This window comes from Hippichthys cyanospilos, chromosome 1 (assembly GCF_059441005.1).
Source record: "Hippichthys cyanospilos isolate Australia breed blue-spotted pipefish chromosome 1, RoL_Hcya_1.0, whole genome shotgun sequence".
Taxonomy (NCBI): Eukaryota; Metazoa; Chordata; class Actinopteri; order Syngnathiformes; family Syngnathidae; genus Hippichthys; species Hippichthys cyanospilos.
In genome coordinates, this window is record NC_142369.1 from 23,418,172 (window position 1) to 23,444,000 (window position 25,829).

Here is a 25,829-nt window from a genome sequence, read left to right on the forward strand (position 1 = left end):
CATTTTAGGTGATACTCCAGACTTATTTAGTATTTTTTAAATACGTTTATTGTCTCCTAGTTTTTTTTAAGATTCAGATTTCAGGGCAAATATATATATATATATATATATATATATATATACACAAATGGCATGTTTTCGAATTGTGTATGTGGATTATTTAAATAATTGTGACAATGCAAGCTTATGCATGAATGAAATCGGTCTTGATTGTGTTGATTTTGCCGTATGTCTGCACATCACACACTATAAGTTCAAAATGGTTATACCCATGATTTATTCTCACGAGTGGGATTTCACACATGCCATGTAGTGGCTAACCCCTGTGATATTTTAAATGAATGAGTTGAACCGGTGTCTGATTGAACCCTGTTTTTTTTTCATTATTAACGATGTATGTACAATGATTTTGAATGAACCAATTTGGTCCTGTTCCCTCCCACAAATAGGAAAATAGAGAGGGCATTAGCATATTTCCTATTTATAGGGGGCGTTTTGGAAGTCATTAGTTATTTACTAATTTCTCCTAAACAAATTGGAAATGCAAGCATTCCTGATCAAAAATACATCATTTGAGCTTGTGAAAAATGGACCACTAAACAATTTAGCCACAGTTCAACATGAAGATTTGCAAAATCAAACAAAAAAAAAAAAACATAGGCAAAGAACAACCAGATTTATTGAGTTTGAGCCTGGCTGTGCTGAAGTCTCGTGACTTTCCAACGAAAGCTAGTGCAATTTTAGAAACGTGCTGTCTGAAAATAACTTCTGGTGCTATAAAGATACAGCATACTGTATAGGCTATGTTACATTAGGGAGCTTTATTGTGGCAGTATCAATATACAGAAATCAACATAGTTTTTTTTTAGAATGACATACAAACATTCAAATGTTTCACTTCACAAAGTTCATAAGGCTTGGTTGTCCCAGAGGAGGGCTGTGGGGGGGAAGTGGTGGATTTACCTTTCAAAATAAAATCTCCCGCTTCAGTAATCTGCTACTGTATATGCGCACACAATTCCTAAATGCTTCCTTCCAACATAACACCGCCCATAATGACAAAGACCTGAGTTCAAATAGAATATATTTCACTCCTAATTATATATAATCGTACTTCAACGTAATGCTGTAAATTTTGATCCTAATAATGATCATCTAAAATACTTGTCCTTGGATAATGACATCAAGAATTTCACTTGCCATATTTTGTCGATTGCACGTAAAACACAACAAAAATCAAAACTCTGTCGCCCTACTACTCTAAATTGATACAACTCAAAATAAGAGCAACAAAAAAGGCGATAATCCCCTTGTTAGCGTAAATGCTAAGCTACAAGCTAAGTTAATGCTACGCCATGCTTCTTTGAGACATTTCTCAAAGCTTAATCTAAAAAAGACAAGCGATTGATGATAACGAGCAGAAACATCGTGCCTTCCCGCATGCATTGTTAGCTTTGCCTTTGCGAAATGCTACACCATGTTTAATTGTCTATTATTCTCAAAGCTAATCTCACTTGGCTAATTCTTCATGTTTGTTTCAAGCGTGTGGGGAAAGTCATTTTAGGGAATAAGCTGGCATGCGTCATCGTTAGCCCGTTAACTTTGGCATTCAGTCTGGCAAAAGTGTAAGAATTTTATGAAGGTTTTTGTATAGTTTAAGGTGAAATTTGAAACATAATTCTTAAATGAGCTAATTTTGGGTCTCAGTTCATGCTAATTGTTTTCTTTGCTTTTCTCGTCAAAACAGATCAAATCTCCTGCATTCTAAAGATGGTCAAGACAGCCAAGCCTAGAAAACAAGACAAAGAGAAGCGACATATTTCATCTTCTTTTCAGTTTTCCACATTGAGTAACATCGTATTTACAAAAGGAGGACATGCAGGTTTTCAGGCTCCTAATAAGTGATACGCAGTTTAGCACAGAAATGAAGAGCTGTACATCGATGACACCATTAGTGAATTATCTTGAAATTCGAAAATGGTAACGTCAGTGGTAAATATCATGACAATAATGATGATGTCATAGTAATTTGGCCCTTCTGTTGCTTGCTTCAGTAGGAAAAATAAATGCTTTTATCACTGCATATTTTCTATGTATGCATAAAGCACGCAGGGTTGGACCCACACGCGTAGTTATGCATATTTGTAGGAGGCAGGAAACATTTGTACTGACTGTTAAAGGAGTGCTTGTTTAAATCAACTGAATGTCTTTACAAGAATGACAGTTCGAGTGGATCAGCTACAGTCTTGCTAAAAATGAATACACGTCATATTATATACAGCATTGTGCAAAAGTACATTAGCATTACGACGAATATCTGGATTGTGGCCCGAGGAATTCCATACAGGATGGATAATTGATTAATTCATGGTTTCTGTTTCATAGGAAAACAAATTGTTATGGTAACATGTTTTTGGTGAATTCAAGGTTTAAACTACTGTATTTAGATATCAGGAATTTTGTTTAATTAGTTTAATTTCACCATAGTATTTTCGCAAAACATGACCTATGGATAACTTTTCCCCTAAAAACAAGATTTTTGTTTTATCATCTAATGGATTTTCCCTTTGTTTTGAAACTTCCATTTTGCTACATTTTACCCACAAGCATCATTGAATTACATTTTGTCTTTTGTAATTTTATTGTTCATTTTTATCCAAAAATCCAAGTTGACTTCCTAAAATTTTTCTTATCATTTACATTTGTTTTTCTTCGAACGATTCGTTGGGCATTTCCATGGGCAAAACATTTCTGTTGAGTACATGGATAAGAATACACATCTAGGCATCAAGCGTAGTGTCCATCTCCTCCACAGACTGTCTGTTCTTTGTCATTTGTTAACCAGAAAGTAGTCTACAACCAAACAAGACACAAACTTGTCCACTCGCAGTTTAATAAGTTTACTATCGACTGATTGGCATTCTTGTCACGTAATGCTAATTATAGACTTTTTTGCACAGTACTGTATTGCACAATGTATGGAGAAAGAGTGTATACCTGAGCACACTCACACTAAGTCATCTGTACCTCACCTACACTAGTGATTATTTGACTAGCTTAAAGTATTGTGCTCAAGCAGAGTAATACATACTTTACTGACATCGTTTGGAAAAGGTGGCTCTGAATGTGAAAGGAAATGGAGATAAAAACATTGTAGAATTACGAAGAAAGTTGTGATCATTCAGGAAAACTTGTTAAACCGTACGAACCAAAATTGTGCATATGGTTTAATAGGTTTGTTAACATGATCCATTTCTTACATCTCCCAAAATGCCACAACATTATTTTTGGTTTTCTTGGTTCCTATGGTTTAGCAAGGTTTTTTTTTACTTTTTATTTTTTTTCAGCATGATCTATTTCTTTCATTTAAACTATATCTACAGTTATTTTATGCTGGTTTTCTATTTTGTAGCACAAAATAGAATGTTTCTTCCATGACAATATAGGCCCTAGTTTCCTTCCCAGTGCAAGTCTCGTGCAAAGTGCAGTCAAACCGTGCATATGGGTGGAATTTCCCGACTTGTACAATTTTGCAGCACGCCTTCAGAAAGGGACGTTTGCACCGTTGTGGGAGTGAACACAGCCTGCCTACTTCTTGGACAATGAAAGCGGCTTAACTCACTCACTTAAAAAAAATGTTTTGTAGCATGGCGAGACAGATAAGCGGAGAACAGGGAGGGAGGAGGGAACTATGCTCCAGCTTGGTATAAAGCGTGTCTTGCAGATGCGATCTTTTTCATGAAGAGCACATGTTACTGATTAGGACAGGAGCTGCTGATGCCATTTCCTGAGAAGTTGATCACAATAACTGATTGGATAGTCCAAATCAAAGCTACCATGAGCCACGCGTGTTTATGGTTTCGACTTTACTCGGAGAAAGATTGAGAACGAACACTTTGGATGACGAGACGCTCAGTAGGTTATGACACAGTGTTGCGGAAGAGAGCTACAGCCATAAACGCCCAATACGATACACAGCACAGGAAACGTACGACACCAACGTGACACACATTTAAACTAAACCCCGCCCATCTCTTCCCTTCTATTGCCAACGGTTCCGGCAGGAAAAACACACCATTCTGCTCTTCTGCACTTTTCTCCGGCATCCCAACACTCCATACATGTAACGTGAAGACATGACATGTTGTATCAGCACAAACAAAATATCCCCTTATGTAACCGAAATGACATCATGCGTTCTGACGTCGATTTGTGCTCTAGGAGTCGTGAAAAAATACGTCTCCAGCTCCCATAAACTTGGGTAAATTTGCTTGTTTTATTTTCTTCTTTTGTAAACTTTTACTTTTTTTTTTTTCAAAATAAGATCAAAGCAGATCCTCTGACTGAAAAATTCCTGAAATATCCGCATCACGTAGAAAGGTAGAAAAGCTTAAAAACAACTTGTGTACCAATATGTCTTTTTTGTTTGTTTTACTTTACTGTCTTCCGAGAGTGTGGTAAGTTTTGGCGTAAATCCCGCCCACTCTCTAATGACTGACATGCTAGGGGACCAATTGGGGCACTCTGAACTAGATTTATAAAACAACAACCAACGTCAAGACAAAAGTCTTTGCATCAGCTTGTCAGCATCTTGATTTGTTTTCCTTTTTGTGCCTCTCCTCTGCCTTTTGCCGGCACTTTTAGTCCTCTTTCCTTGGCCACAAACGTCTCAACATGCGATCGCATCTTATGATGTTCTTCTGGTCAAGACTCAAGACGCAACAGTAATTAAGACTGGGTACAAGATTGAATAACAAATTAAGACTACGGAGACCCGGACATGACGGGGTAGGGGAAGAATTTACCTCATGTAGAACGTGCACACAAAATGGGGATTTGGGGCCACAAATGAGGTATAACGTGGAAAAGACTCATTTCTATGTAGAAGTACAAACGGCTAATCTGTGGTAGCAAAATCTAAATTTGTGTGACCAGAATTTGAATCCACAAATTCACAAATTCCTGATCTGAATATGAAGTAATTCCTGGACTTTTGGGCAAGCAACTAGAGCGCACCTTATATTGAGACTGCAAGGTAGCAGTAGGTTTAAGAGGGAAACTTTCAAATGTATACATACAGTATGCATACAGTAAAAAAGTAACACTTTATTATGGAATCCAAGTACTGTAATACGTTAAGTAATGTAACCAAGTACAGTTGAAGTTTCTAATCAAGTTGTGCTCCGTTTGCTTACCTGACAACAAACATTTTCATAGGACTATTACATTCCCATCAGTATTTCATACTTCTGTTTTGCTGAATGCATGATCCCAAGTCAGTACTTGGTGTGCACCTTACACCTAATTTTTGAGCACTAATGAACATTTTGTGCATGTTCCACTTAATCTGTGGTCACAATTATTTTTTCACATACTATGTTGTGGGCCCAAGAAAGTATAGACTTATGGGATAATTTTCTTTTAGAGATATCCAAGTTATAATACGTATAGTTACATATTAACATTTTATGTGGACATTTTACCGTATTTGTGACCACAAAATAGTCATTTGTGCACACGCTTTACCTAATTTGTAGGGCTGCACAACTATGTCCAAAATAATAATCATGATTATTTTGGTCAATGTTGAAATCACAATTATTAATCATGATTATTCATCATGTTTGGTCAAACTTATTTATTGCCCCTCTTTTTAAAACAAGCAGTACATAAACAAGGCTTCAAGGCTTGATAATTACAAATATTAATAATAAACTAAAATATATAATACAGTAGAAAAAAATTAAGATAAATTCACTCAGGGCATGACAAAATCTTGGCACAGAGGGCAACACAGCTAGCACTTGCTGAGTGCAAACCAATGAAAAAAATGAAGCCTACCAAGAACCAAGCAAATTGTCAAAATGTCATTTTCAGTCATTTCAAACCGAATATATTCAAATTTTTGTGGATTTCTTTTTATTTTTCAAAATGGGTCTCAATTGACAGCGAGCACGGTCTTTATTAGGAATCGGGTAAGAAACTCAATGCCATTTCACACTGACAAATAATATATTGGGGTGATTAAAAAGTGGAGGCTTCTGTCATGCAAACATGTGGGAAAAATTGCAATCTAAAGGCTTTCAAGGTGGAATTGAAAGATGAAAACACACGACGCACTGGCAAGCCAATTTCAGTGTCTTCCAAGCTTTTTTTGTTTTTTTGTTTTTTTGTTTTTTTGGGGGGGGGTCTCTCCCCAGTGTGCGTGTTCACCAGGAGTTGTTCACGGTATTTAGGTCCCAGTTGTCTTTTTTTAGCCGAATCAGGTGTGTGTACCGGCGAACTTCCATACGCAATAGCTCGTTAGCCATGATTTCGGCGCGGTAAAGAAATTCCAGAAGGTATGCGTTGCGGAAGATCTGGCCACGCTAACACCGCGCTGTTGCCAAAATGTCATAATTTGACATGTGGAGCCGCTCGGACAGCGGGCGCATCAAACATACTGTAAAGCGGGCCTTGCTGCTGCCCTTCTCGCCGCTGCTGCGGGATTTGCTCGCTTGCTACTTAATGAAGTCTTAACCAAGTGCTTTATTTGACATGTACAGGCAGCCGGTTTTATAAATGTTAATATCGCTGAGGTTTGTCTTAATTAATCGCGATCGCGATTGAAATTCAATTAATTGTGCAGCCCTACAAATTCGTAACCACAAATGAGTGTTGTTGCTTTTTTTTGTTTTTTCCCCGTCATGCCTGAGAATCCTTTTAAGAAAGACATTCTTCTGGGCATCTGTTTTTTTTCCCTGAAGTGATGCCTTCGCTCTATTTGCCACATAGTCCCCGAGCTTTCTCATCCCACGTTCAGTCGGACCACAGATTCTCCATGGCCATGCTGAACTTGCACACAATCCAGCGGCGAAGAGGGCAGTAGTACTCGTAGTGGAACTGCTCAAACTCTGGCGTCTGGCGAATCTCATGCAGGAAAGAAACGTCCAGATCGGACTCCAGCAACATCAGCAGCGTGGGCACGGTGACCAGCAGGACGCCGGTGAACGCGGCGACCAGTCGAGCCACGCTCAGCACGCAAGCGTTTAGCCGGGCGTTGTTTGACAACAGGCTCAGGACGTTGACGTGGCCCCCTCTCGCTGCCGACCGGGTGCGCTCGAAGGCCCGGTCGCGCTCCCTTTCTGCTTCCAGCTGGAGCTGGATCTCGGGGTCGGCGTGGAGCTCCCTTAGAAGCCTGGCGGGACTCTGAATGGGAGAAGAAAAGAGCAGGTCCACGCCTCCTTGGCTATCGTCCACCGGGGTGGGAAGCATGCTGGCGCAAGGGCTAAGCGGGGACACACGGAAACGCATTGAGTAAATGAACAGTCCTGGACAAGAATAGACCATGTCGCATAACCAAGTGCTTTGATGCAGACCTAAACTCTCAGTGCGCCTGACGTTAGACATCTTCTACAGGAAAGAGGAGCGTACAGTCCGTTTCACATCTGTGTACCCTTCCGCCCGCCCGTCCATTCGGCCATTGATCCAAGTGACCAAAACTATGAATTAGCCAGCCCCTTATTGATTCGGTTAACCATGGCTCAGTTTCCACCATATCCATTTTTTAGAAATAAAATTACATGTTTAGAAGTACTGCAAATTACATCCGGGAATGAGTGTGGTTTTAAAGAAATTTACCACATGTAGGATAAGCGGCTATACAAAATGGATGAACACTTTGATTTCCGCTGACAGATCACACTTTCAAACTACAGTGGTTAAAAAAACGGCTAAAATCTGGTTCAAGAAAACTCAGTTCTGCTCTGCTTTGACGGAATGACACACACGGGCCTGTTTCAAAGTGGTGCAGTAAAAGATTGCTTGAGTTTATGCTACTTGAAAGCACTTGTGATGTTTTGGTGAAAATATTGTCTGTGACTCCTGGCCTTTGGTCGTCAGGTGCATGTGCACAAGCTTGGCATAAAAACTGACACACTTCAATTTTTTTGCCTACGCAAGTCAAATCGGGTTCCGCTGCGCTGGACATTATGGTGAGCTGAGGGCATTTTTCCTTGCATAGCCCCTGCACACTAGACAATTTGGTGACGGGAGGTACGCTCGCCGAGTCAGTCATCCAGCACGCCAAGTTAGCTGTAATCAGCTCCACCTGCTGGTCCTAAAGAAATAATCCGCAAACGCTTATACGGTCGGGCTAACCTGTAGGCAAGCTCTGAAATGGTCCGTTCTCCGTCAGCCCGGTCGTCCTCATTTATTTCACTTCCCACTTTGGGCGTCTGAGGTCGTCTACTTGAAGTTTCCATGACAAGGCGAGGAGGGGGCACGTCTGATGCACAATTTGCTCCATCCAAGTTTTGTTGATGGTCTGCAGGAACAGCTGAAGGTACATCTGGAGCCAATGCGGCCGAGTCCTTTGCAGCGACCGAGCCTATGGGGTGACATGAATGCAGTACAGTGTGGCTTTGACGTTCAATTCATGAGAATACTTTCATAGATGATCATCTTTTATTTGCTTTTAGTCTAGTGACCCATTTTTATCAACTGTATACAACAGGCGTATCTCAAATGCGGCCCATGAGCCACTTACAGGCCCCTGCATGTTTTTTATTAGTCTGTTGTGTATTTTGATTTTTTTTTTTTTTCAAAAATGACCTGCATGAAAATATTGGCCAAAAAGTTAAAAATAATCAGATTATTCTTTTCTTTGTAACAATTACAAAAAGTAAATGTTTGTTAGGTTTTTTGTTTTTTAAGCAGAAGTCAAGTCAAAACTTTTCTTAACGTGTACTCAATATGCCACCAGAAGTTTTTAGATGGCATTCTGATCAATATAATGTTTGAGGAAAAGCAAATTAGGCCACAAAACCGACTGTCCACTGAAAAATCATATCACAGTTGCCCAGGACATTTGAACTATTTGCCAAAAGTGTGTAGACAGATTGCATGTTAGTTGTCATTCAAGTAAAATTGAAAGCTTTGTAAATTAAGCATGCTTCAAAACACATTTCTAAATATATTAGCAGCAAAAGGAATATCTTTCCCGAAGAGTAAAACAGTGTCAAATGCTTTCACCAGGTAGTTTTTGTCATGTTCTGTTTTCAAGACCGATATCATCACTTTTTAAAGGAGCCATCAATTTTTAATCCAAATTTTGAATCTAAATGGCTCAGGAATATCCAGAGGATACAGTATATGTTAGGGATTTTGTCAATGAAAGAACAAACTACCTGAACTAAACCGAGAACTAAAAAGGGTTGAAGTCAACATGACACTGACTTCTGGAATTTAAGATGGTGATGATGCATTATGGAAGAAAAGTTTTATTTTATAATACTGTTTTCATAATGTATTTAGCGTAATACATGAGTATGGGAAATTGACGCATTTGCTTCCCACCATGATTTTTTTTTTTTTTTTGGGGGGGGGGGGGGGGGGGCGTTTGCCATGATTCTGCTATTAGGGTATTCATTCAGTAAGCCTGCTAACTCCTGTATTGCCAGTCACTGAATGGCAGGGCCCATGCCTGTACGAAAGACAGACCAGTCTTCCACCACACCATTAGTGACACCTTTTAGTGCCGAATAAGTCAAATATACATATTTTAAAACAAATATCTGAATGCATCTTTTCTTTTTTTCCACGTCACTAAAAAATACTGCATTTGAGCCACATGACGGCGCTCACGCGCTTGTAAAATGGGGGTGCGCCACGTCTGATCGCATCGCACCAAAAATGTTACCATAGTTTGCAAATACACACTCTGTCCACACTTGAGTACACAGTCCCTAAAATGTCACGGTGACTGTACTTTCTATCTTATTTTGACCTCTGAGCTAAAAGCGGGCATGTGTATTTCAGCATGTGTGCGTGAGTCTGTGAAACCAGAGATAAACTATGGATTAGCAAGGTGTTGACAAGCCGAGTCAAACGACACAGGACATTAGTGGGCTGACATCCGCCCCCCAATTTGATGTATCCAAGACAGCTGGATATATTTATACATGCACACACAAGGAATAATGCCCCATTTTCACTTAGAATAAAGAGGGGTGCCTTTATTTGAACATGCCAACAACAAAAAGGAAACAGCGCATTCAAAAGGCAACAAGTGAGGTCGACTGAGCCAAATATGTCACGTGGCATACAGCATTGTGGAGCGACCACATGATACAGTCTGGGGGGTGAATCATCATTCACATAAGAGCTTCTTCAATGCTGTACAGTACATAGAAGGAATGTGGAAGTAAATCTCCACACTTGAATAAATGTGCTTTAGTAGGTTGCTGCTTTAGTTAAGCAACAGAGTTCAAATGGGCTTCATAGTTCACTCAAATGTTAATGTTCATTTACGAACCGCAGCGTCAATCAGCTGCAATGTTTACTGATCATTTTTGTGGGATTTAAAACAAGCGCGGTCTAATTGAATGACCTGTTACAAGGTTTAAAAGTAATTGAGACAAAAAAAAAAAGTTGGAACGAACATGCACAATACACACAACTGTGCAGCAACTAAGTGATATCACACTGTTCTAAAAATAACAGATTGTAGCTGTTATTTCATTTCAAATACCATTAAATGTGTTTCTGCACAACAGATAAAGCTGTTTTTTACTATGTTTTCTACCAAACCATGACCTTCAGGTATAGGGATGATGGTTGCTGGTCCGACATTCGTCAGGCGTCAGTGCCCCGTCCTCCTAATGTCAGTCCGACATTTTTTTCGCGCTAAAAATTGTAATCGTCGGTCCGCGGTCCATCAGACGACGGCAGGTCCCTCTGCAAATTCCGCCACCCTGCCAGTTTCCGTCACCTCCCCCAACTTCCGGCTCACAAAGTGCCCACCTCTGTCACATCTATGTCCAGGAGACCTCTGGGTCTTAGGACTCACTGGAGGGACAATTTCAATGTTTCCGAGCTGAAGGAAGGGAAGTATGGCCGTCCCTGCTATGACTGTGGCCCCCAAAAACAGCAATAGATTATAACTTTTCCACTGCTAACTGGAATGTTTGCATGTTAGCTTATATCCGCAGATGAACACATTTCTACGTGTCATATAAGTTTTAAGTCTTATGTAAGTCTAAACTTTTAGCCTCAACATTTATGATTCAATAAACAGTAGATCGCCTTGATTATCGCTTCAATTTATCATTCCTCCTGGGAAAAATAATTGACATGACTTAAAAAGATGTGGGGGAAGGCTTGAGGCTTGGAATAAGGACACTCAGGTGTAATGACTACAAGAAGTGAAAGAAGACAAGCAAAGTCTAAACGTTTCCTTGGGAGGATTTAGAGATTTAATTTTAGGAATGCAATTGACACCAGTGAGTGATTGCAATGCAATTGTAAAGACAATCCATCCACCTTCATTCCAGAAAGGAATCCGTGAACCTCATGTATTGCCGACATATATGGCTCTCAGGTTGAGGAAGATATATGTAAACTGAAACTTAGCAATGTTATCGAGCTGTCTAATTATAAACAGACATTACTTTTGAAGGCAACTTTGTCCATTTTCCTCTCCACTGATGACTGACAAACTCAGAGACAGCAGCACGTTTTGAGGCCTCCGCTCACATGAATGACTCATTGGCACCACTTGAGTTATGACTCTAGAGACAAGCTAATATTGTCTTCTTCAAATTTTAGCCTGTAGTAGTCTATTATTAATAATAGCTACAGGAGTCACTTTCATGCATGCAAATTGCATCAAATAGCATTGTTAGCTACTTACACACACCTTGCGCATTCTGAATTGCACTCATTCACAGACCCATGACATACTGTACGAAGCGCATGCCAACAGAAAGCGTGTGAATGATAGACTGCGTTTACACTTTCCACCAACTGGTTGTCATAGCAAACCAGACACTTTCAGCTACACAGGAAGCGTGCAGTGCGGTGCAGTAAGTAGTTAGGTACGCCAGCACAATATAAGGCAATTCAATACGAGGAATGTAAAATACAACCATATAAATGGACCGTGGACAATAAATGACATGCAAAATAACTAATGTCACTTCCATGGCTGCAGAATGAAATGCTTCTGAAGTTGCTCATGAAGCCGGTTTCAACTGCTGTCATTTAACATTCTCTAAAAATAGTTTGTGGACGGTAAAGATCTGAGAGTCAAACCTTTATTGAAATATAAAAAACATATAACCCTAACCCTAAACCTAAATATATATATATATATATATATATATATATATATATATATATATATATATATATATATATATATATATATATATATATATATATATATATATATATATATATATATATAGTTTTACTATTGTGGCTTTTGACATGCTGGGAATGTACACAATATCATTTTTTAAAAATAAATTCAGTGCCCTGCTGAGATAAGCAGAGTTGACATTAACATAATAGTCAATAGTCTGTCATTGTTCTGACATAAGCATAGCATAATTCCAAATGATGCCATATGCAAGATTCATTGACAAGCAGCACAAGTTGCAGGTACAAAAAAAAGAGTGCCAAAAATTAAAAAGTACTTGTAAGTTCTGTAGCCACTACATGGAAATTATTTATTTATTTATTTATTTATTTATTTATTTTATGTACTGGGGGTGGACAGGCTTCTTTGGACTTTTTTAATGTTTTAATGTAACATAATGTACAACATCGCATTGTTGTATGTATTCAATAATAGGGGCGGGAATCTTCGATTCGATTTTCAATCCAAAACAGTTTTCGATTAAAAATAATTTGCTTGACAATGATTTCTGCTCCAATCTATAGATGAGCAAAGAATCGTCATGATCTACTCCAATCTGCTTTGCAAGAGAGAATGACAATTGGAGACAAAGTGTCATGATTTTCTTATCATCTGTTAAAGTTTGAATCATAAGGAAATGACCTTTTTGCACAAAAAACAAAGTAACAAACAAACAAAAAAACTTTTGGAGCACAACTGCTACTCTATTCTATAGTTTGATTTAATGACATACTGTAGCTACCAGACTGGAAGATGGAAGCCTGTTATTCGATGAACTATAATAAGTGACTTGAGGGGACATTTAATGTGATGACGTAAAATTTCAAAGTAATTTCACCCCTATCATTCTTTTCAATATATTTCAGCTTTTATAGATTGATAGAAAGCCCACAATGTTTATATATTTGCACATTAATGTTTAATGTTTAATAGATGGACCTTTTCTATCTGAGTTTGAAATGTCCAACTGCATTTGAAGGCAACATGTAGTTATGTAGCAACTAGCGCTAATGCTGGAGAGTTGTTTTGTATCATACATTGACTGCCTAGATGACCAATGGCTCCTTAGCATCCTCAGAGATGTTTATTTATTTATTTATTTATTTATTTATTTAGTGTTGACGATGGAGACGTGAGTAGTGAGGAGTAACGCTACATGGTGGCAACCACCATTACGAAGATGAACTTAAAGATAAAAGCCAACGACGGCCATAGCAGTGGCACCCATGAATTATTTGGTGTGTTTGTTTTGAAGTTGGTCTTGGCAACACACCGTTAGCATGTGATATGTATGTTGCCCCTTATTTGGCAATATGTGTTAAACGTAGTTACACAGAAGCCGAAAGATAGATAGATTTGGTTTGTTTATCTTTATAATTTATAAAATGTATTTAAAATTTGGGGAAGGCGGCTCGTGGAGCAGTGGTTAGCACATCAGCTTCACAGTTCAAGGACCCAAATTCAAATCCACCTGGCTCCGGCCTTCCTGAGTGGAGTTTGCATGTTCTCCCCGAGCCTGTGTGGGTTCTCTCCGGGCACTCCGGCTTCCTACCACACTCCAAAGACATGCACTGTAGGTGTATTGGACATACTAAATTTCCCTTAGGTGTGATTGGGTGGGTGAATGCTTGTTTGTCTCTGTGTGTCCTGCAATTGGCTCGCAACCTGTTCAGAGTATCCTCCGCCTACTGCCCAAAGTCAGCTGGCATAGGCACCTGCAAGCCTGCGACACTTGTGAGGGTAAGCGGCTGGACAGATGGAAGGATGGATGAGCTGGGAACATTTTAAATTGATATTGAATTGTAGCAAATGAGAACCTTGATTCTTTAGTGAATCCATTCTTTTGGCACATGTCTTCTGTTTAATGAACAAAATTAACAAAAAAGACATGAACAGTGTGTACATTGGTATACCTGTTAATAATGTCCTTAAATAAAAGATGTCGACCAGCTTGACATAGACAGTCTACAACATTTTGTTGCTCCATCGATCGGCTTATCTTACTTGGCTCCAGGGTGTTCCTCTGCATTCCAGCAGTGATCCCAGCGACCTGTCCCCCGTGACCCACCAGCCGCACAAACACATCCCGCGCGGTGTGGTTGGCGATGCGTAGATGGAGGCTGCGCTGGGTGGTGATCTTCACTTGGCACCTCAAGGCCTGCGCTACAACCACCGAGGATGATGACGGCAGGTCCTCAGAGGCCTCAGTTGGATAAAAGACTTCCAAGGGCCCGGCCGCTCCCTCCTGCATTTCCTTGGTCTCTTCCTCCTCTGCGGCCATGTGAAGAGAGCTATCACGGTTGGGTTGCTCAGGACCTTCTAACTCCAAACTGACTTGACCCACATCTGTACCGTTTCTGTGCTCAAGAACCTCCATTATTGAGTCTGATGACAAAGTTCAGACCCAACTGTCCACCGTGACGGCCCTACATTGACTGAATGGACAGCGTCTGGCATCTGAACACACTCGCATGCCTCTATGTACACACTTGAGAGACAGTGGGCGACACTGGCCAGATACGGACTCTCTCTCTCTGTGATCCACAGACATGGCTGCCCCTCATATGAATGTCAACCATCTTAACAAAGACTGCAGGGGCATTAGAGGCAGATCAAGCAAAGCTTCATGTTCTAAATATAACCGAGGGGGTCCTGGTGGGAGAGGGGCAACTAATCTAACTGTGATTACAGAGGCAGGCCTGACCCCGGATGGGGTGGCGATCATTTTCCTTTTCCTCTCTTCAAGTCGGTCCACATGAAGGTCTTTCCCAACATTTGCTAGGCCCTTACGGCGTATCACCGCCCGGAAGTCAGTCAGTCAGTCTCTAAGGATTTAAGCTGCAAGCGCAAGTCCCACTGTGGATGCCAACCTGAGCCTGGTTGTTTGAGCTGGCCTATTTAACACCGTAAAACCAGTGCTGAAAGTCAAAAGGTGTGGAAGCAGGGAACATACTTGAACATACTGAACCACAACCATAAAAACTGAAGCCAGGACAAAGGTATGATTTGCATAAATTGGAGGGGGGCGGGGGGCACTAGTACTACATTAGTGGACATTTTAACAATAAGGACAAAAAAATGACTATTACTGTATGTACTCTATCTGTCATAAGGTCCAGTGGTTTCCTTGACAAAACAGGGCACGACAGTAGTGTAGTCCAATCCCCATAAGAACATCCATGTGAAAGCCTAGTGTCACAATGTGTTGGGCCAGGCAGTGCAAACACAGCAAGGTCGGCACTGAGGCCGGGTCAGCTTCCTGTTTCTTTTCTAATGTCGGAGATTAGAGCTCTGAATATAGACGGTGATTCTAGACGGCGAGGACACTTTATCCCAGTGTCCTTGCACTCGCTTGTTGATGCTTCCAAGGTGACGTTGTGATGGAAACCAACAAGAATTAATTACCTTTGAAGATCCATCACATCCATGCGGCATCAACTCTAGCTAGCTATCGTCTTACTCTCTGCTCATCATACCTGAGATTTATGTGTTCATCAGATAATAGATGGCGGCATTAGAAAGAAAAGAGAATAAGGATGGGGATTGATGATGACATGCAAATGAAAAATCATGTGGAAAACATTACATGAAAACACCTTGTGAAGACGTTTGATGAGGCGTATCAATCAAGATGCTTCTCCGAGGTCATGTTGTGTGTTTGCGTGCGTGCATGCTTAGATGTTGTACGTTTCTGCTACAATTTCAAACAATTACACAGTATATTCATGATGACTGTGACATTTTTTGTCAAAATCCTGGATGATTTAACAATGACAGTGAATATTACACACCTCTTTATTGCCTTGTTGGAAATGGAACTTTTTGTTAGCCAAACTCTGACTTACCAGCAAAAAGCAAAAGTAAAAAATAAAGGTACTGTAATTCCCTCGTGTGGGCAGGATGAGAGTTCTTTCAGCATTTTCTGCTATGTTTTGAAGGAGACAAGGTATCATACACACAAACACAAACAAAACACAATTGCAAGAACACACCCCTTTCAAGGCACACATCCAACACAAATACCACATTGTGTAAGAAAATTACTGATAAAAAAAACAAGCCTATTTATTTTAACGTGCATTTTTTTAAAGCCGGGATGAATTCATGACTTTTCAATTTATTTAAATGGAAATTGAATGTCTATATGGATAAATGGTGTTGGTGAGGCTGGTTATGGTTAGCACATAAGCCTCACAGTTAAGAGACCGACATTCAAATACAGCTGGCTCCGGCCTTCCTGTGTGGGGTTTGCATCTAAAACTTTTGTTAATTAACTGCCTGCTTACAGCAACATCCTATTTTCAACAAGACAATGCCTGCATGTTAAGCATCAACATATTTATAGAAATTTGATGGATGGAGGGATCTTTTTCAACAAACACTAACAGAATACATAGGGTTAGGGTTAGCAGTTCAAACATTTTTGATAGCATCTTCTTTTGTCTCCTTCTGTTTCATTGATTGATTATTTTAGTGAACATATAAACGCATTGCATATTGTGTGTGTGTGTGTGTGTGTGTGTGTGTGTGTGTATATATATATATATATATATATATATATATATATATATATATACATATATATATATACACATATACACATATACATACTACACATATATATATATATATATATATATATATATATATATATATATATATATATATATATATATATATATATATACATATATATATATTTTATGTGTCATAAAATTTTATGCAAGATCTTATTTAATTCATACATTATTTTTATATTTTTGTACCGTATTTCAAAACTCATTTTCAGCACAGCCTTTATTTCAGATTTTTTCAGGTCTATTTAATTGTTGTTCCATACATTGACACCTTGAACAGATACACACATTATTGTTGCCGGTGGATTGTCTCCTGGTGGTTAGCTTTAAAAAACAAACAAACTTGCAGATAAATCGCGTTGGGCTATAACCCACGGGCTCAAATCATCAGAAGAGTTGCGGCTTTTAATCTGAAAAATACGGTAATTAAAATTCATGCTTGGTCAGAGGGCTCTCACATCACACACTGCACATTAAAAATGTTGACAAGCCCACATGCACACACAGACATCCACATAGACAGACATGGCAGCACCCTCAGGGAGGATCATGGGAAGAGTATTTTTAGCAGGGGCCAACTGCCGTCTCCGAGGTGACCGGACTGATGGAGGGATGCGAGCATCATCTGCTCAATTACCGTTGTATGTAAGGGATTCGTGTATAGGAAGGTAGAGAGAGCATGAACTTCCTGCGGGACCAACGTTTGCGTGCAACAGGAAATGCGGTATTGCCTACCGTTTAACGCGGCCGTCTCGTCGTACTCGTTGTTGGAGGGCAGAGCTGGTACAAGTGGTTCCATGTTCATGATGAGGTTCTTATGACTCAGTGAGCTAAAGCTTCGACTCTGACCAAACTGTGCCCTAAAGAGACAAACATCAACATTCATGACTTATTAAAAATGTGCTGGAATTCAGAATAAAATGAATACAACAAATGTATTAACTGATAGGGTTTGTGTATGTTCTGGGTTAGTTTAAATCTAGTTTTAAAAGGTAATTCTGGTTATATCTTCCTGCAAATCTCTATAGATGTGTTTGGTTTGAGCCGAGAAGAGAAGAGAAAGCTGTGCGAGTTGCCCACCTTACCTGCGCACTTCTGGTGGATCCCTCTGGATTTTAGAGCTGGCTTCTATCACCTCCTTGGCTACTCTTCCACTGTGACCAAATTAAAAACAAAAACATCATCATGCCCCGACATTGCAAACTGCCATTAAAATGATTTGAAGTGAATGGAGAGCCCCGAGCCTCCCACTTATCAAAAACGGGTAACAGTTTTAACAAGAAATGTACCAAAAACTAAATTATTTTAATTATTTTGTATATTTTTGAATCAAAAACATACACATTCAGTAAATACTCTTCATAATTCATGCTAACAAACCAGCCCAAACTTAGCTTCTCCACAACGTGTAACATCCTAACAGCTTGAACAGTTTAGGTACATTAGTTTAACTTATTTTCTAGACAAGTACTACTCTTAATGTCATCTTGTGGCACCTTAAAGCACTATAGCGAGAGTTCAAATTTTTAAGCAAGGATAAAAAGTCAACAGTAGAAATACACTGGAGGAAAAAAAAAAAATCTCCGATACGGTATTCTTAATTAGTGAGATGAACCTGTAGATAGAGGACAGCAAAATCCACAAAAATTCAAGCTGTATACATACTGTACAGTACAACCAAGAAAATGGATATCACCTGTATCTGAACCTGCTGCCCTTAAAGAAAATGTTGCTACTCGACATGGTCTTTATTTGACTTGACTTTGCACACCTGTAAAAAAAAAAAAAAAAAGGAAACAAGACACAAAAGTACCTTCATTATCACTTAGCATCGGTTGCACAGGCGCTCAACAAAAACATTAGCGACCTGTATGTAATTAGTCATCTGCTCAGTATAAATCAACGCAATGCTGTACGGAGCGATTGCATTCAAACTGAATTGAATCAGATGTTCCGCTTGTCTGAGTGAGATGATGTCTGCCTCGCTTCCTTCGAGACATTTGAGCTGCTCTCATTAATAAATCAATATCATGCTTGCGGATAGTTCCTGGAAACACAGCGAACTCTCGAACCTTGTACTCCTATAAGTCGACACAAACGGCATGAGAAAATAGCCTGCAAAATATAGCAAACGAATAGTAAGGGTAGCATAAAGTTCCAGGAATAAAGACTGGGGGGGCAACGGAGAGACAGGAAGGATGGAAAAAAGAATGGCATGAAAAGATTCAAGTGTGGTAGAAAGGAAGAAACAAATGATAGAAGGAAGGTAAAACGAAGATAGGAGGGAAGGAAGGTTTAAAGGTTGGTATCTAAGGCTGGAAGGAAAGAAAGTGTCTGATTAATGAAAGCAAACAAACAGATTTTGCCAATTCTTGGATGTCTCTCAAAGAAGATCCTTTGTTACGTAGTGTGCGTATTGTGATCTTGATTATCTTTATCTGTTCAGAAAATGGACAGTTGTAAATGTTAAACCTGTTCAATATTTACAATGAAAATACATTTTCAAAACCTGTGACTATTATTATGTGTGTGATGTTACATGTTGGACACCATATACAATAAGAGCACTAAGCACACACTCAGCAACCCCGCTTTCCACTAGCGGAGAGTGACACGAGACACGCTTCCTTATTTTCAATTCCCGGCACTTTGCTTGGGCCTCCAAGCAATCAGCTGCTCCCCACTCAAGGACAGTGTCTGCCATTCAGCCAGATGGGAATAGAGTGAAACATTGAACACCAAGTGATGTTTGGCTGCTTGTGTGGGCCAGCGAGACATGAAAATAGATTGAAGCACAGCTGCAACGTTTGAGGACAAAAAAAAAACAAAAAACAAAGTTGAGATTTGCTTGAATTTTTTGTTCACCCCTTTTTTTAATTGTGTAGCGATATGTGAAGGAAATCATATATTAGGTTGTTATTATTATGTGCTTATATTTCTTGTCTAGAATAGTGTGCATTGCTATCCATGCGTGCAGTCCTAGTTCATCTCGCCCCAGTCCTTAGATAAAGCTGTTGACGCAGGAAAGTGGGAGCTGGGACCTTGGCCCAGCTGTTGGTGGCGCCCGACTGGCTCTTTTTGTTATGTCTTGTACTGTGCAATGCTTTGCTGAATGAATAAAAACCAGGCAGGGGCGCTTGGGCGTTGAATTAGCGTTGGAGAACCCACGAGTTCATTTGTCCAAGCTTTTTCCCTATCCATGTTTTAGAAAAGTCAATCTTGGCTGGACTGAGTTACTCTTTTTGCTGCTTAGCAGCTAGGCTTGTCCTAGTCTTCTTTTAGAGATTTCTCTGACACAATATCAATCCAGTAAGTCCAGGGCCTTCAGAATAACTAGTTACATAAAAAAATCATCCTCAGAAGGCCAGCAAGCTGACAATATCATACTTTGATTGGTTTCATACAGCAAAGCTTCATACAGCCAACTTTGATTGATCAAAAGTGTAAAACAACATCATTTTAATTATGTCAGGTGAGTCCCTACTGAAGGCACAGGTTGAAAAAAAAAACGGCATGGCTTGACTGCCATTCAACATCCTTTTTTTGTATGACATTCTGTAAGACTCTTATGAGGAGGGGACATTGTCAAAGAAAATTAATCAAATTCAGAATGATTATTTTTTCCTCCCGGAACAATGTTTTTTCATGCAAACGTGTTGAAGCTGGATGGCTCCACCGTACAGAGAGAAGAAGGTGTGTGTGAGACGCACTTGTAAAAGGCCTGATTCTCCACCCCACATTTCCACAAGTGCTTACACGCTGCCGGGGTTGAGGTGTGAAACGTCAGCACCAGTTTCTTCTGCACACAAAAAGCAACAAGAGCAGGAGAAGAGAGATGATGAATTACGGCAGAAAATCATTGCGGGAGCTCAATACAGTGGACCCTACAATTTGAGGACCCATAATGTTGTATTTTTTTTAAATACAATTTTTTACCTTTCAAAAAAAACAAATCACAGAAAATGGGAGTTAGTCTCCACTCTCAACCCAACTGAAAAAATGTAATTATTGAGAGAGAGAAATTCCTGAGAATATGTGAGTTCTCAGGTGCTGAACCGCAAATATGCAAGGGTCCGCTGCAAAGGCAAAAAGAGAGGGGAGCTGGCCAAAAAACAAAACGGCTGACAGCCACAATTGGAAACATCATCGTTTAAGTATCCGTGTTCAGCACAAAGAAGTCGCTAGTCAGGTCCTAATGGACCTAGAAGATGGACATATTGCTGTAAGTGCGGGTCTACTGCGTCTGGTAATATGAGAAAATCAATCGATTCTGCTTAGTGCCGTGGGTGCCAGGGGAAAGAGATCGATTACATGTGAATGACTCGGTGAAATACACAGACTCCAATGGCGTCATGAGTCACTGCGTACATTTGCACGTTGGTGCCATTGACAATGAGGGAGCGCAAACTCACTGTCTTTTTCAAGATAAGTGCAGAAATGAAAAGAGAAACAAAATATCGTTTAGAGTGCTAGGTGGTAAAATGCTAAACAATCTTGCTCCTGCACTCTACACTTTTTGTAATTAGAGGAAGCTAACTTTTATTTATACTCTGTCTAAAAGAGTATGTAGGTTGTTTTTTTTTTTTGGTTCTGTTTTTTGAAAACGCTTTTAAATATTGTGTGAAGCATATGGAGTTATCTTTCGCATGAACTGTGCGATAAAAGTAAAGCGGCCTTACCTTTAAGGGGCCCTATAACATAAAGTCAACTTTTGGGAGCTTTTAACCATGCTACAATGTTGATTTGTGTCATTTTCCTCCATTGCATTTCTAAGCATCCCCTGCTTATTGTGCGGCGGAATTAATGTTATGAATGTTATGAAAACTGGCTTCCCACAAGGACCGATTTTAGAGGAGGAAGGTGTGTCAATGAATGCAATCTCCAGATACTGTTTTGCATTTTAATGTCGGTCAAGTGCCTGTTTTTGGCTCCTTCGTTCATTTCACAACCCTCGTGAGGATAAGCGGTCTAGATGATATATAGATGGATGTTTTGTGGCCGGCGTCAGTGAATGACATCATAAAGGGAGCGCTGCAGCCACACGGTGACAAGTATGCTCCGCCAACAAGATGTTTTACTTACTGGTTAGATTTTTTATTTTTATTTTTTTTTTTTTTCGAACGGTACCAGCAGTGGATAAGCGTTGGGGCACTAATCATGAATCAAACCCACATCACCTGAGCAAAAACCACTATATTGCTGATGCATATTAAGATCTTTGTATTAATTGATTTGTTCAATGGTTGAATGACTGATTTGTACCTTTTTCAAAAAGTGTGAAGCAAATGTAACTTGATGTTTTATTTATTCGAAAAAAAGGATTTAAAATAATATAATAAATGGTGAGATGGTCCACAGAGGAACAACATGGATACTGAGTTTCCGAAAGTGACTTAGTCAGCCGGATTGCAACCACTCAACTCTCATCTCCCTTCTGTGTCACACATCACTTTACATTAGGTCATTTAGAATTACACACATGTGCTGCATTGGCCATGTGTGTGTGCATGTGTTTGTTGGGGAAACCGTGTTGTCCATAGTCCCACCTCTTATAAAAACTAATTAATGGAGGTATGTTTTACTTTAACTGTACGATGCACTATGGTGCTAAAATAAAACCATAAAAAGTGTAAATGGATTGGCGAAATACATTAAAAGCAGTGTGTCGAAGTGGGACAGATTAAATGTATGACAGTGAGGTCAAACAATGATGAGGTCATTGCAGTGAGAAATCATAAACAACATAAACACATCAGGATACAAACTTACAAACACACACACACGAAAATGTGACACTCCTCTCGAACCTAAAGCTGAAATAGTGACCAGGGCTGTTTTTCAACTGATGAAGGGGGAGATAATATTTGCATGCAAGCTATACTACAGTACGTCCGGAAAGTATTCCAACCCTTCACCTTTTCCACATTTTGTCTTATTACAGCCCAATACGATACCCCATTGTGACAGGTTTAATTTTTTTCTTCATATTTATTAAAAACAGAAAACTAACAAATCACATTTGTATAAGTATTGACAGCCTTTCATTAATATTTTGTTGATCGACCTTTGGCAGCAATTACAGCCACAAATCTTTTTGAATATGATGCCATGCTTAAAACGACAATCGTTTGGCATACTCTTCTTTGCAATAATTTCCAAGTTCCATCAGGATGGATGGGAGATCTTGGCTGTGGTCATCGTCCTGCTGAAAAAATGAACCTTTGGCCAAGTCTGAGGTCATGAGCACTCGGGAGCAGGTTTTCATCCAGACTTTCTTTGTTTATCGCTGCATTAATGTTTCATTTTATCCTGACGAGTCTGCCAGTTCCTGCTACTCAAAAACATCCTCATATCATGATGCTGCCACCACCATGCTTCACAGTAGGGATGGTATTGGCCTGGTGATGAGCGGTGCCTGGTTTTGTCCAAACCCGGCTTTCACACCAAAGAATTATATCTTTGTCTAATCAGACCAGAGAATTTTGTTTCTCATTGTCTGAGAATCATTCAGGTGACTTTTAGCAAATTCCAGATGGGGTGCCATGTTCCTTTTTGGTGGATTGCTGCGAAGATTGTTGTGATTGTTGTCCTCTGTAAGGCTTTCCTCTCTCCCGCCATCGCTTAGTTTAGCTGACCGGCCAGCTTCCTCTAAACTAAATGCGTACTTTAAATAAATCTGCAGGATTTTCTGGTAGTTATTGCTTTTTTACTGCTTCTTCATTGTACACCATATAGTGGAAGTGTGCTCTTGACATGTTTTTTTGCAAACTACATCAACACACTTTCTCAATGCAAGTCATACTGTACCTGATCATTGTTAGATTAGCATCATGTGCGCCTAATGCTCAACGTGTTTGCTGAACATATTGACATGAAGCTTACAATGAGATGGGCTAATCTCTCAGTAGCACCAAAAATAAATGACATGAGACAACAAAGTGCGACACTGATGTACAGTAATTCCCCGCTAAGATTAACCCCTGTGAATATTTGAAAGCCTCTTTAAAAATGATTATAATCTCTTCCATTTAAATTTTCAACTGTAAATCTACCACAAAGCTGGCTTCTAAAATACTTTCACTTAACTTAAAACCCATCTCAATTTCACAAAACTGCTCCGAACTATCTGTAACTTTTACTGCCAACCCAGGTTAAATTTAGCTCTTCCCTGCCATACCAATTTAGAGGATTATCACTTCAGCGTGCTTCCTTGACAATATTTCCTGTTCTTTCCCAGTTAGACAGGGCTTTGATGGCATCTTGTGGCATCTTGGGACGATTCAAGAAGTGGGAATAGGTTCGTTTTTAGCAAAAAAATAGGGGTAGTATATTTTACAGGGGAAAAAAAAACCCAATAATATGCAGGAGATTACTGTCTACACAAAGAAGGACACCCAACAAGCAGACAAAAACAAAACAAAAAAAATCTCAAATGGAACATGAAAGGCCTATGGTGCAGCAGAGGTGTGAGATGTGGTGGTGGTGTTCTGAGGCATATCACATCAGGAAGATTCGAGAACAACAGTGATTTGTGGTGCTGCTCGCCTCCTCATGTACTCACCAGTGATGACTATGTTTACAAACGGAGAGAAGAGACAGAAACACAAAGATAAAACTAAGCAGCCGTCATCACATTGGATTAACACAGATCTAGCGGTTGGCTAGCCAGCCAACACATTGGAGACCAAACCCAGCTTTTGACTTAACCATAAAAGCCGGAATGGAGCTTTTTACACCTAATCGGTGATGCGAGTCAGTCTCCAATGTCAAACACAATCAGCTGCAAAATGAAGAGGCGCTATGCAAGAATGCGAGTGAGGCATCAAAACTGCAGCACCCAGATGTTCATGGAACGTATACCCAAACACAAGACTGCTATTGAAAATCACACGAATGAAAACTGGAAATCAAATGGAATTCAGTAAGGCAACTACACCGGAAGAGATTCAAAAAAACTGTATAAACATTTTCACAATTACAATTATAGTGACTGACATAGTGACGTTATCATTATTACCGGTAGTATGATATTGTTCAGTGAAATATCTCGGCAACTGACAAATAGGAGAGGCATAATTCAAACTACCAGTATTAGCTACACATGGGCAATCTAAGGGTTCAAGAGAAAAGCTCTATGGTTATCACAAAATAATAATAACACATGAGGTAAAAAATGTAATCTATTAAAATATTGGGGTCCATGTTAGGCAAAAAGAGAAAAAATACAGAAATATGCTAAAATCACAAGATTAAAAAAAAACAAAAAGGAAAAAAAATATCATCAAAATGATGAAAAGTAAAATTGTGTAAACTGTTCGAGGGAAATTGAAATGCAATCTGAACGTTTGGTCACTGCTTATTTGTAAACGCTAAAGCGATGTGGCGAGATCTCGGTGGCTAAGCGGCAGCCATCCAGCTCAGCACCAATGTAATAAATTCATAGTTCCTCTTTTGCAGTGATATTGGTAAACAAAGAGTAAAATGGCCCAGGCAGGATGGACACATTCACCGGGCAGTAACTAATACGGATGCGATGAGATCTATCTGGCCAGAAGCGCAATAAAATACACATGGAGTGTGCTGCCTGTCAAACTGCTTCATTAAAGTAAACCATCCAAACATTAGAGGAAGGCCAGGCAACGCTTCAAAATAAACTGTACCATGACAAGTAATGTATGACACAAATGGCCTTGGTACACTTTTATTTTGAAGTTCCTCCCGGAAGCGTGGTCGTGACAGCAGTTCCGCTCCCCGAGTGAGCAGCTTCCAATGTAAAAACGTAAGTTTTTCGATTGACGTTCGTTTTTTCAGCTGCCCTTTTTTCTCCACGTGTGGTGTGATGCCGTGGGGTCGACCAAACTAACTCAGCCGATTAAAGTATCGTCTTATCAAACTGTAAATTTGCATCAGAATGGGCAACACATTTATTTTAATCACTTTGAATGGTTCCAGTGGATTCTGCTCTTGGAGGCGTCTTGTGTTTGTGTAACATTGGGCCACATGATGGGAGTGAGGAGGTTAACACACCCACCATCCTGTTACAGTGTATCTTGCCTGTTAAGGAGATCTGA

The 25,829-nt window shown here is 39.6% G+C and overlaps 1 protein-coding gene across 1 annotated transcript in view; it reads right to left on the reverse strand.

Moving 5' to 3' along the window:
- Positions 1-802: 802 nt before the first annotated feature.
- The window catches only part of frmd3 (FERM domain containing 3), a 66,044-nt gene continuing 41,017 nt past the window's right edge, over positions 803-25,829 (reverse strand). Inside the window, exons 11-16 of the mRNA XM_088433656.1 lie at positions 20,469-20,557; positions 18,455-18,529; positions 17,844-17,912; positions 17,494-17,618; positions 8,140-8,368; positions 803-7,267 (exon numbers count right to left, since the gene is read on the reverse strand). Of these exons, the coding sequence (XP_088289782.1) occupies positions 6,799-7,267; positions 8,140-8,368; positions 17,494-17,618; positions 17,844-17,912; positions 18,455-18,529; positions 20,469-20,557 (1,056 nt within the window). The 3' untranslated portion in view covers positions 803-6,798. The remainder of the gene's footprint in view (positions 7,268-8,139; positions 8,369-17,493; positions 17,619-17,843; positions 17,913-18,454; positions 18,530-20,468; positions 20,558-25,829) is intronic.